Consider the following 12,683-nt stretch of genomic DNA (forward strand, 5'->3'; position numbering starts at 1 on the left):
ATAACACGCTTAACACGCTTCCTGCTGAAGTCCAAACTTCACGCGAGCAATCGTCTTTGACATAAATAACAGCCTTCATCAGCGGGGGCCATTTTTAAAGAGCTGGGAATGAAAACGTGAACACTCAAAAGACTTAAACTGCCCAGACGAAGACATTTGACTGCTGCGCAAGGAAAGTTTGCAAGTCAAATGAGGGTATGCTTTAAAACAAGAAGAAGGCGAAAATGCGTGGCCCTTCCACCATGTCAGCGCTGGCAGGTCGAGACTTGCCCCTGCTCTCTCCCGCTCTCCATCTGTTGCTATGACGGAGAATGCCGCCATACAGGCGCGTTTCAGTCGTGCGACGCTGCCACCTTTGTTGTGTGTTTTACCACGCCTGTGCCGCCAGCTGATCCCGGGTCCCTCGTCTGTGTTGTGCGTGTGTGTGTGTGTCCGTGTGTACAGAATGCGGGTGAGGGGGGTTGGATGTGACCCGACGGAGGGTTTAGCAGCAGATGGCTGGTCTCCCCCTGTTAAGTGCGCTGCGAGGAGAACAATGCACCTCTCTGAGCTCTGGTTAGGGAGGGGAAGGGGCTTTTACTCCTCGGACAGCTGGCAGGCAGCGTGCCTCATACACAGACACGGACCTGCCTTCTCCCCACCTCCATACACAGACACACACTCGGCAATTAACTGGCACGGGCCACGGCTTAAATATTGACCAGGCCTTCACAAACAAAGGGCCTTTTAAAACTAGTCTTTATCGGTTCTGCAGTTCATTCAATCAAATGCACCCTGGCTGTGCACTACGAGAGCGATAGAGGCTTTTATAAAATCTAAAAGATGTACAACACAGTACTATATAGGCACTACATTATAACACAACACAGACAAAATATTGTGAGAGAGACTAATATATAATCTAAAAGGTGTACAATCCAGTACTATATTTATAGACAATACAATATAATACAACATAGACAAAATATAGTGATATAGACTATTATGTAACATAAAAGGAGTACAACACAGTACCATATTTATAGGCACAAAAAATATATAACACCATAAAAAATAATGTAGTGATAGAGGCTTATATAATGTAAAAGGTGTAGAATACAGTACTGTATTTATAGACAATACAATATAACAAAACACGGAAGAAATATAGTGATATAGACTTATGTAGACTTGTAGACCTTTTATATAACATAAAAGGTGTACAAAACTGCTTCATAAGCAATACAATATAAAACAGTGAATGAGGAGTTTATAATTCTAAAAAAAATTACTACACAGAACTAAATATATAGGCAATACAATATAACACAACACAGAGAAAATAACACATGTACAATGTAGTGATAGAGGATTTTATATATAGCCTGAAAGGTATACAACACAGTACTACACAGACATATTATACTGCACATCAGGGTCTAATTGTGCTCCCACACTACTGTACTAGTAGTGCTGTACTAGTGGCTTTAGGATAAAACAGAAATATAGGAATATTGGAATATTTGGTATATTTGGAATGAGAATTGCTGGTATCTTCATCTTGTAAGTCGCTTTGGATAAAAGCGCCTGCCAAGTAAAGTAAAGTAAAGTATGGTATGGTATTGTATTGTTCGATACTTGGTTGTATAGTTTTATGCATTTAAATTTGTATTATTATTTGTATTCATCCCTTTCCTGTCCCGTCCCGGTCTGATTATGACAGCGTATTAAAGTGGATGTCGATGTAGACGGCTCACATTTCGAACATTTACGCGTCTTCCTCTCCCCCTCCTTGCCGCGGCGCAGCTCCGCCTCCGTCCGTCCGCGCGCCCTGCGCCCCTCCCCGCTCCGGGCGCGCGCATGCGCGTGCGCGCGCGGCTCCGCTTTTGATCCCGCGGGGACGCGGGGCGCGCGCATTCCGCGCATTCCAGGCGCGGCGGACAATCGGCGCCCGGGCGCGTTTATTAGCGCGAGCGCCGCTGCCGCGCGCTCAGTCTGCTGTGGGAACGTCACGGAGAGAGAGAGAGAGAGAGAGAGAGAGAGAGAGGGAGAGAGAGAGAGAGAGAGAGAGAGAGTTCTGCCGAGTTCAGGATTATTATAACCCGACGCGACCAGAACCGTCCCGACACCGTGGCCGCGATGACGCTGTGAATCGGTGAGTTGCGTGGAACGTGGGACTTTGCGACTCAAAAAAACCAACACACGTAACAGAAAGATCTATACGTACAAACGTCTAATGCTATATCTCATAAATATATATAGACTTGGTTATTTGTAAAAGCGTTTTTATGATCTTCAGTAGAAGCCGATGGTGGCTTTTAGGAACGTTCCGTGTAATAAGGTTCGTAACGATCGGGCAGCGCGGCCCCCTCCGAACCCCCGGTTTCCAGCGTGTTGGGACCCAGACTCGTGTTGTGCTGAGGCAATGGAGAGGAATTTGCGGACGTTTGCAGCAGGAAATGACTGTCGCAGTTTGACAAGTTCCCCGTGTGTCGCTCACCCGGCCATTTCCATACCGATTAATAATAAAGGAAACTATTCGCGCTTTCTTTTTCTTTTTTCTTTTTTTAAGGGCAGTGAAACGCGCGCCTGTCGCTGTTCTCGAACCGTCACCGACGTGTCCCCAGTTCCCGACACCAGGAATGCGCGTGTTATGGGATTATGCGGTTTAATTCGGTTAGGGCGCATTCCCTGGAATGCCGGCAGCGCCAGGAAGCTGCTGGGATGTTTGGAGTAGTGCTATTTATGTGCTGGACCGTGGTGGGACGGCGTGGGGGACTTGTCCGGCATGTGGGAGGACACATTACCTCTCCACGGTGTTCCTTCGGGCCGGTGCCAGATGTTCGGCGTAGCATTGAAATGTTCTGCTCTGGTTTTTTTTTTTTAGGTAGATGGTGGGCCGTTAGAAATCGCCGCCGCGCCCCGTCCGACTTACCGAAATATCGCATCCGTTTTGAGCCAAGATGAGAACCGCGGAAGAGTCCTCCGGCACTGTCCTGCACAGGCTGATCCAGGAGCAGCTTCGCTTCGGGAACCTCACCGACACCCGCACCCTCCTCGCCATCCAGCAGCAGGCCCTGCGCGGGACCAGCAGCGGCGGGGGCGCTGGCAGCCCTCGCTCGTCCCTCGAAAGCCTCACCCAGGAGGAGTCTCAGTTCCTCCAGATGTCCACCCGGCAGGAGCCCCAGGGCCAAGAGCACCAGGGCGACTACCAGCACTCGGAGAGCCCCGTGTGCCACCTGTACCAGCTCCACGGCGAAGAGCTGCCCACCTACGAAGAGGCCAAGGCCCACTCGCAGTACCTGGCGTCCCAGAGGGGCCAGGCCGGCCCGGCCCTCGCCGCGAGCGAGGCCCCCGGCCTGGACGCGCGCGGCAAGCACGGCGAGGGCCTCTGGGACGTGAAGCGCGAGCACGCCCGCTCGCTGAGCGAGCGCCTGATGCAGCTCTCCCTGGAGAGGAACCGCGCCGGCGGCAGCGCGCCCATGAGCTCCTCGCACAGCTACCCCCAGCTCACGGGCCCGGCGTCCCGCGAGGGCCCGGCCTGCCTCCACGTGGCCGACCAGAGGGGCCCCCCCCCAGAGTACCCCTTTGTGGTCAAGCCCCCTGGATATATGGTCAGCCACTCGCAGGAGCACGGACACTACTACAAGGAGCCGCCGCCGCCGTTCCACTCGCAGCACCAGCGGTAATTCGGAGGCCCAACGCCATCCACTAGCCGTCGGCCGTGGACCTTTTGGTTTTTGTTTTTTTTCTGACGCAAGTGTCCGTCTCGTTCCTCCTCAGGTACACTCCAAGCCAGCAAGCGGTCCCGCGCCACAGCGTCCTGCCCACAGCGACCCCTGCTGGTCAGGAGGTTCTCGCCGCAGCCTTCGGTGGCGGCGGCCAGGCGGCTCAGATGGAGATGCTGGTGAGGGACAACGAGAGGCTCCGGATGGAGTTGGAGGGCTACGGCGAAAAGGCGGCGAGGCTGCAGAAGGTACGTGGGCCCCGTTCCCGGGGGTTTTCAACTGGATCGTTTGCCGGCACTGTCCGCTGCCACTCTGAAACTCGCGCACGGCAAACAAAGGGTGTGCCGGGAGGAAACCATAATGCCGCCGCTCTCTCGCCAAACGCCGCATACCAGCGAGATTAGCTTCCAAGCCGAGCAGGAATGCGCACGGCGGAGGGATCACGGGGATTTCGGGCTCATTTTCATAAAAAAAAAAACGGCCAATCTTTTCACCGTAATGCGATAATGTCAAATAAATGCCACGGGCACTCTGGTGGGGAGAAGAGAGGAGCCCGGCCGGGCCATGGCACATGGAAGCCCTCGTCCTGCCGCCAGTAAATCAGAGATCAGAGCACAGAAAGGGAGAGGGGACCCGGTCCCCCCGTGTTTTTCTAAGACCTCCTTTGTCTGGCCCTCCGTGGAATGCCAGGCCGAGCAGATGTCCCGACTCATCTGAGCGTTGTCAGACGCCGGTCGGTGACCCCCCCCCCCCCCAAAAAAAAAAACAGAGACCACAGCTGACGGAGTGGGGCGCAGCCAGCACCAAGCCGACCCCACAGCTGTGGAATTCCAGACTGAATGGTCTCTTTCACTTTCTCCCCTCTCCGCCACAGGCCCGCGTCACCCCCTTTCTAGCTCCCTCGTACCTTTTCGATAAGGGACAAATGCAGTCCTCAGCCGAAACAGCTACCCTAAACGTTATGGGTTTTTTTTTTTTTTTACTTGGTATTAATGTCCTCCAGAATGCCTTAAAAAAAAAAAAAAAAAAACCCCACACACAATCAATTGTGAAGCGTTTTTCCTGCCCGAAGATGCCCGAGTGCTCGCGCTTTGAGTAATGTTCCTGTTCCAGGGGCCGGCGTGCCTTCGACGCATCCTGTTCTTTTGTTCCCTCGCCTGCTTCTCTGGCATCTCTCCCCGCGGGGGGATGAAGACGAGACACCTGGGACTCATAAGTGTTCCTGCAGGAATGTTGATTCAATTCCCAGTCCCCGAAGAGGCCGGCGAGGAGAAAGAGTCATTTGTTGGCCGAGCACAATGAGTCGGGCGGCCCGGCACATTCTTCGTACGCTCGTCTCCGGTCGGATTGTCGAGGTGTAACGCGGCTGCCCCGTAGTCGGACGTTTTTTCTTCTTCTCGGTTATCTGAGTGACTAACAGAGGGACTGTTTAAGCCGAAAGGAAGTGGCGGAGGGTAAAATGGGCCCTAATCTTGTTCTTTCAGCTGGAGCAGGAGATCCAGAGGATATCGGAGGCTTACGAGACCCTCATGAAGGGATCTGCGAAGAGAGAGGCCTTGGAGAAGACAATGAGGAACAAATTGGAGGGCGAGATGAAGAGGCTGCATGATTTCAACAGAGACCTTCGGGGTGAGAACACCAGGCTCCTTATCTGCACATACATATGAAGGTGGGCCGTACGCTGAATTAAACTGAGAAATGCTGAATTAAACTTTTTTTTTTTTAACCCCCCTCCTCAGACCGTTTGGAAACGGCCAACAAACAGCTAGCAGCGATGGAGTTCGAGGACCAGAGCCAGCGTGTCTATGCCAAACTGGTTGAGCAAAGTAAGTCGACGTTCCATTTTTATTTTATTATTATTATTTTTTTGCTTTGAGGTTATATTTTCAATGGTCCCATAACTAGCAACAAAAGGAATGGGGCTTGTGTTCCTCCTCTGGCCATATTTCACTTTAACGACTTGAGTATTCCCCCTGCCGCATGGGGCTTTTCGATGGCCACAGGCCCAAGACTGTTAATGTTTGACATATTGCATTCCTAGACGGGTCACTCCAATTAGCATAGCAAAGGGCAACTCTTCTGTGACTAATGATCATGGCATGTAGGGAGAGAGAGAAGCTTTTTTTTTCTGGTTAAATGGTTGAGGCCTGGCCAGGGAAGCTTTGCTCACTCCACCTCCCCATCCAAGAACTCTTGGCTCTGGAGAACCGGTCATTATTCACGGCGGCCATAAATGTGGCCCGGATTCCTGGAATACTTTCAGGTATTTCAGGCTGTTCGGCGCAGCGGGCATGCCTCCCTCCTCCCTCCCCACTGCCGAGCCACGCGCTGGCGGGGGCTTGGACACGAGGGCCGTGCGCGGCGAAGACGCCGTTGGGATGGTTGCAGTTTAGACCTCGCGCTGGGACCCGCGGGGCGTTACATAACGCCAGGACACGTTTTGGCCCTTTTCCTGCTGTGGTCCCCAGGAAGAAAGAAAGCGTTTGTTGCCGCGCCGCGCTCGTAACGCAACCGACCTTGAGCGCGTCACCTTCGAACGCTGGAAGGTTGTTCGCTATGTTTTTCGCAAGGAGAGGGGGAGGGAGGGGGCACCACCCCGCAGAGGTATTTCATACAGTATCTGATACGCCTGTTTACCGCTCGGCCCAGCGCTATTCGTGATTTCCGCTGCCCGCAATCAGGGGGAGGGGTCATGTTTTCCCTGTGTGTGTGGGTGTGTACGCGCACACACACACACACACACACACACACAAGTTCTGAAAAAGTTTTTTTCCCCAGTCCAACACTGTGACTCGTGTCCCACTCGCTCCTGATTTGTGTGAGAACCCGGCTCCTCGGAGGCGGCAGCAGTGGGCTGAGAACTCTGGGAATGCGAGCCCGGAGCCCGGCAGTTAGGCTCCCGGCAAGCGCAACACCGGTGAACACCGGCGTAGTGCGGCCCGAGGCGTGTCAGTAACGGATGGATTTGCGTTTGTGCAGACGAGGAGCACCAGCGCGAGCGCGAGCGGCTGGAGCGGGAGGTGCAGCACATGCGCGGCCTCGGGGACGAGTGGCGCCGGCGGCGCGAGGCCCTGGAACAAGTGCTGGGCTCCGCGCAGGTGCGCATCCGGCAGCTGGAGGAGGAGCTGCGCCGGAAGCGGGCCTACGTGGAGAAGGTGGAGCGGCTGCAGAGCGCGCTGGGCCAGCTGCAGGCCGCCTGCGAGAAGAGGGAGGCCCTGGAGATGCGGCTCCGCACCCGGCTGGAGCAGGAGCTGAAGACGCTGCGCGCGCAGCAGGTAGATGCGGCGGCCTCTCGCGGGCACCTCCAGGCGCGTTTAAGTCGCCTCTCTGATGGAACCTCGCTCTGTCGTTCTTCTCAGTGGCAGGCCCAAGGCCAGGGGTACGGCCCGTCCCCCTTGGAGACGAGCACCTCCTCTCTGCCGCAGCAGCTGAGGGAGAAGGAGGAGCGCATTCTGGCCCTGGAGGCCGACATCACGCGCTGGGAGCAGAAGTACCTGGAAGAGAGCACCATGCGCCAGTTCGCCATGGACGCCGCCGCCACGGCGGCTGCTCAGAGGTGAGCCCCGAGTTCCCTTCCCCGATGGCAGAGGGTGGCTTCCCCGGAAAAGTCGACCTAAAGCGCTTTTCCATCGATTGCAGGGACACCACGATCATCAATCACTCGCCGCGCCACTCGCCGAACAGCAGCTTCAACGACGACCTGCCATCGACCAACCACAGGCACCAGGAGATGGAGAACAGGTGCAGGCCCGCCTCTAGTCAAATCTCAAGTCAAATGAAACTTTATTGTCATCTTAGCTCTATACAGTCCAGTACATTGAAAGTCAGACCGTAATAAAGTTTACTTAAACGCATTAAATCCAGGCAGGCATTAGCACTGGAGTACTCGGGACGAATGACTAATTAACCGCCGACTGTGCTCTGCAGGATCAGGGCTCTCCACGCCCAGCTCCTGGAGAAGGACGCCGTGATCGAAGTTCTGCAGCAGCGGCGCGAGCTGCAGGGACTCCGCCCCGCCCGCTCCGTCCCCTCCATCAGCACCGCCTGTAGCGGCACTCGAGGGAAAGGTGAGTTGCTTTGGGCTTGGGGGAGGGGGGGGGGTCACATGCCACCGGGGACGTTCTAGACGGCTGCCACGCCCTAAAAACCAAAACAGTAGCCCGACAACTGGCCGGACTCCTTTAGGCAGACGCCAGTGCAGAATGTGGCGCTTCCTAAATAAAGTTCTCTGCAAGACTTCCAACGTCGGCCCTCAAATAGGCAACGACTTCTTGCCCGAGTGGAATGTGTGATCGTCTCCCCCATACTGGAATAGAAGCTCCAGAATAGAAGAAAAGCCGGGAGGGGCGTCTGCTGGCACCAGTTGTGTGGGTGCGGCGTGTGGGTGCATGAGGGACTGTAATTAAACGACTTCCTCTTTCTCTCCCCGGGGCTCGGCAGGCAAGAGCCTCTCGGACGACCAGACGGCCGCGCCTGCGCCGCCCTCGGACGCCCGGCTGCTCTCCAAACTCCCCGGTCAGGACTGCAGCACCCAGTGTGACGGGCCGCTGCTGGAGGTCAACGGCGAGACCCTGGCACGCGCCGCGGAGGCCGCAGTGGCGCCCGGCTCTGGTGTGTAGCCTTCCTGTTGCTACGCAGTGTTGATGAATTGAAGTGGTTAATATGTTAATACCCCAACGTGCAGCCATAGACCTACGAGAACACCTCGACCAATCGTGCATCATTTCACCTAGTCCTGCATGCACGCTGATTGGTCACCTCTAATAATTGAATACGAATACTGTACCCTCAAATTAGGGCCTGCGATGTCTCCTGCCGAAATGTAACATCCAGTGTTTAATTGCAGATAAGTCTGGGCACACGACCCCTTCGGTCAACCTGAAGGGCCTGAGCAGTGTGGAGTCGGACCTGGTGGAAATCCTCATTTGAGCAGAGCCATTGGAAAGCTCCCAGAATGCACCTGGAAGCGAGAAGAAGGGTCTGGTTTGAAACGGGGGACCTTTTGAGGCCGACCGGAAAGGTTGCAGGGTGCTGCGGGGGGAGAGGAAAGAGAAGAAGACGGTGTCATAGCGCAGGGAAGGGAGCTGAGCTCCCTTGGACTGTGTCTCGACACTTAAAAAAAAAAACAGAACGAGGAGAGGAGAAGTGAACTTTGCTGGCCACGCTCTCCCGCTAGACCGCCAGGTGCACATGAGACCGATTCTCCCGAGGTACTTGGACAGTCCCCCGCAAAAGGGGCAGCTGTCACATCAAGTAACTATGGAATTGTGTACAAATGTGTATGTTGTCCTTTTTTTTTTTTTTTTTTTTGTATTTATATTTATAATGTGCTGCTGGTGGTGTGAATCGTGTGTGTTTTGCGTGTGAAGAGTGCCGTCTCGTACGGAAGAATAGGACAGAACAAAGACTCGTCCCGGGAATGGCGGAGGGGCCTTATCGCGAACGGCCACTACGGCGCACTCCTCGTTTAGCCGAGACCCGGTGCAACTGCTCGACCCAAAGTCCGGAGGAAAGAATAGTGTTCTTGTGGGAGGACAACTGCCATGTAATCTGCTCGGCTCTGGATTTACACCCTTTTACCGGAATAGTTGAGCGAATGCCGACTGGCCAAGCCCTGCCGCTCAAACGTTGTAAACGAACGATGCAGTTGTTCGTGTTCTTGTAATTGCTTGTCGGGGGGGTGTGTGAGACTCCTATTTTTTTCCCTTTCTGTAGCGGAGGAATGGGAACGTTTTTCCTTTTTTCTGCTCCGGTCGCTCCAACATGCCGCCTGTATCCGTTGCCGACAAGCCGGAGCTAATCTTCCCGCATTCCTGCCATGCGGAATGTCCTGCTCTAAGTAAAAGGCTATCTGCGGCCTTGACCCCACAGCCTGGTTAAAATGGCAGGCATTCCGAACACTATTCTTTTTTTTGGGGGTGGGACTATTTATTTTCGACAGGCATGGTAGCCGGTTCTACCGTGACCTCTCCAAATCGAAGAGCAGTTAAAATTACATCCAACCATATTGGATTCCCAGGCTGTTGTTCCGTTTTATTTGGTGAGGATTAACATGTTCTGCCTTTTTTTTTTTTTTTTTTTTTTTTTTTTTTTTTTTTTAACCTTTACATATGCAAGAGATTCACATTTCTGAGGTCAGAAAGCTTGTCTTTAACCCACAGAGTGACATTGGGCTGGCACTGCTGGCACTTAGTGAATGTAGTTTTTCAGTGTAACGGGCTTCTATGGGAATTTCTACACGTTGGGTGACATTAACTGGAAAGTCTGATTTCAGTGCGTTTAACATTTACAGTTTCAAACTTACATCATATACTACTTTTTATATGCATATTTCACAAACACACAACGCAGTTGCTGGTCAATGCTTTGTGTCAGATTCATTTGCTTTTTAAAAATGCTTTTTTTTTTGTTCACATTATGGACTGTTTACAGAAAGGGTTGTTTTTGAAACAAGAGATGTTAATATATAATGTATATTATTTTTCTTATTAGTATTTAGTGATGTGAACCTAATGCCAAAGATTTGCATTACATTAAGTTATATCTGAGACTATGAGAAGTGGCAGAGCTATGTGTAGCTGCCGAGCTGAAGCTGGTTTACCCATACTTGGACGTTGCTGTGAACTTCTAGGATGGGAATGTTTTGTATGCCATTAACATTTCATTAATTGAATAAAACCTTAATATATATTATCTTTTCAAAAATACAGTTTCGTGACATTTTGTGTGTGTGTGAGAGAGAGAGAGAGAGAGCGTGAAACAAGGAAGTATGCAAGCCTGGACAAACTCCTCTTTATCACAGTCACCATGCTAGCATGAATGGCATTTCCCATTCATCAGTGGAGAAGGCCGTTTAATTCGCTTTAAGAAGGCAAATATGACCCCACCAGATGTCGGGAGCCAGTCTGGAACTTCTTGCTTTGGTTGCCGGTGCACCCTCACAACCTGCGTTACTTTACCGCCAAATGTTACAGCAAAGGAATTTTCCAGGCCCACCTCTCCTCTATCAGGAGGATTGTTCCACACACGGTTCAGGGTCTGATGGGGACTTATCGCCATTTAGGAACCAACTAGTGGTTCTAAAGAAAGGCCGAAGTTCCCAAATTTTCAGATCGCTGAATGTAAATTTTCTTTAATGGCTCTAGGGAAAAAATAAAAAGTACCTTCATTTTTCGACCAGTGCTGTTGGATCTTAGCGAGGGCTGATGGGTGTTCAGGGGAGTAACCATATCCGCATTCTGTGTGCATTACAGCTGCCAAATACCAGAGGCAAGATGCCTGTGAAGACATGCAGAACTACGATAACTTCCACCCAAGGCTGCCTCGTCTGTGATTTTAGTACAATTACATTATCTACACACTCATATACATTCATATTTTCAGCTCTTCAGATCGTTTTTGTAGTGTACTTTTGGTAGAAAATTCTATTCATTTTTGCTGTTCTTATCTTCTACTGTGACTATGCAAAGTCACACGTGTGGGACTAATAAAGGATTATTATCTTATCTTATGAAGAAAAGCACACAGCCTTTCTCCACCGCGCTGTGGCCGATGGTTCTTCACCACAGACCTTCGCGCTTTAGCTGTAGGCTACACACACCGATGTCAGTCTGTCTTAACAAACATCACCCTGGGAGCTGTGGGATGTTCTCCGTAGTTGACACAACTGAAGAAATGATGCACTGGTCGGCAGAAAAAAATATTAACAATATATTCCCCATCCTTAACAGGTTGAAACATTCCATTCCTAAAAGGTTTGCATGCGGTTTGAAATATGGCAGCCATCAAGAAAACCTCCCCGAACTGTCATTTCACTGGCAATTCATCTAGAGTTTAGCTCGTCTGGGATTTGTTTTCTTTAATTTTACACTAAGGGGTGAGGTTATGCTGTAAAAATGTGTCTTGAGCTGTTTTCAGCCATCCTCCCTTTCTCCCCCTCTCGACTCCCAGTGCAGTTCACCGTTCAAAAGCATTTTCTGAACGTGTCAAGATTTTGGCTCCTTGATTCATGAAACACAGCACAGGTTTGTTAAAAGATTCCCAGTGCGATTTCAGTGGCCTGACCTTTATTTTGCTTCACATTTATTCAGTTTAGGCATTGCTTTTCGTTATGGATGACACAGTTGACATATGTCAAGTTAACCGGGTTGCCACAGAACATGCCTGTCAATCAATTTTTACCTGGGAATGAAAAACAATGCAGATGTCACCGTTTTGGGCCACGTCAGCCTGACCACTGAAAAACTGGTACATTTGAATAAGAACACTAACATTCATTGAACGTAAGTCAGAATGCAAGTGCCTTTTCCTCTAGTCCGTGTAAATATTTTGCCCCAAACTCAATAGGTGTGAGGGGACATTCCAGAAATGTTTCACAGTGTGATCGGTGGTTGGGTCTACATATGGCAGACTGGTGCAACTTTTCTCAGCTCAGACAGACCTGGCAGAAATTCCAGCCTATGCCTCACCTTGTGACACCTTCGTGAGGTTCGGATAGGCAGGGGTAGGTTGGGAGTCAATTTCAGTGGAATGGACTTTGTTTCAAGGAACTCTCGCAGAACGATGTCACTGCAGTTCAATAAAAACTTCAACAAGGAGTTTTTCTTTGTGTAACTATATTACATGGTAAGTATAACCATGTTGGGAAAATCACTTTGGACATTTGTTCTAAGTTACCCTATTTAAATTTTAATAGTAATGTGACAATTTCAATTACTATATGAAAGTAATGTAAATAATTACATTTGATTACTTTTGCCAAATGTGAATGAATATTCCTAGCTGTTAACCATTTGGAAATGTTGAAAACTTGCAGTCTTTACCTTACAGCAGTGAAAAACATTGACTACCAAACTCCTTTCAATATATGAATTAAAAGGATTATAATTGACCAATTTAATAAAAGTAATATAATAACAACCACCACAAGCTCAGGCTTCATTCTTCATTGTACTGTAAGATCATACCGTTATAAAC

At 50.8% G+C, this 12,683-nt stretch overlaps 1 protein-coding gene across 1 annotated transcript; it reads left to right on the forward strand.

Moving 5' to 3' along the window:
- The first annotated feature begins 1,913 nt into the window (after nt 1-1,913).
- Nucleotides 1,914-9,764, forward strand: amotl2a (angiomotin like 2a). The gene is made up of 11 exons (XM_028961392.1): nt 1,914-2,134; nt 2,867-3,664; nt 3,763-3,955; nt 5,192-5,336; nt 5,447-5,533; nt 6,687-6,982; nt 7,067-7,263; nt 7,347-7,448; nt 7,635-7,774; nt 8,148-8,318; nt 8,554-9,764. Exons 2-11 carry the CDS (start codon nt 2,943-2,945, stop codon nt 8,634-8,636), a joined length of 2,136 nt encoding a protein of 711 aa, XP_028817225.1. The 5' UTR covers nt 1,914-2,134; nt 2,867-2,942; the 3' UTR covers nt 8,637-9,764.
- The last annotated feature ends 2,919 nt before the right edge of the window (nt 9,765-12,683 follow it).

This window comes from Denticeps clupeoides, chromosome 19 (assembly GCF_900700375.1).
Source record: "Denticeps clupeoides chromosome 19, fDenClu1.1, whole genome shotgun sequence".
Classification (NCBI taxonomy): Eukaryota; Metazoa; Chordata; class Actinopteri; order Clupeiformes; family Denticipitidae; genus Denticeps; species Denticeps clupeoides.

What these genes read in the sequence shown, in the direction of transcription:
- amotl2a (XM_028961392.1), top strand. Translation starts at nt 2,943, where the DNA reads ATGAGAACCGCGGAAGAGTCCTCCGGCACTGTCCTGCACAGGCTGATC. An exon ending in TGCCAAACTGGTTGAGCAAA is followed by an intron (nt 5,534 to 6,686) that starts GTAAGTCGACGT and finishes GCGTTTGTGCAG; the next exon opens with ACGAGGAGCACCAGCGCGAG. An exon ending in CGCAGTGGCGCCCGGCTCTG is followed by an intron (nt 8,319 to 8,553) that starts GTGTGTAGCCTT and finishes GTTTAATTGCAG; the next exon opens with ATAAGTCTGGGCACACGACC.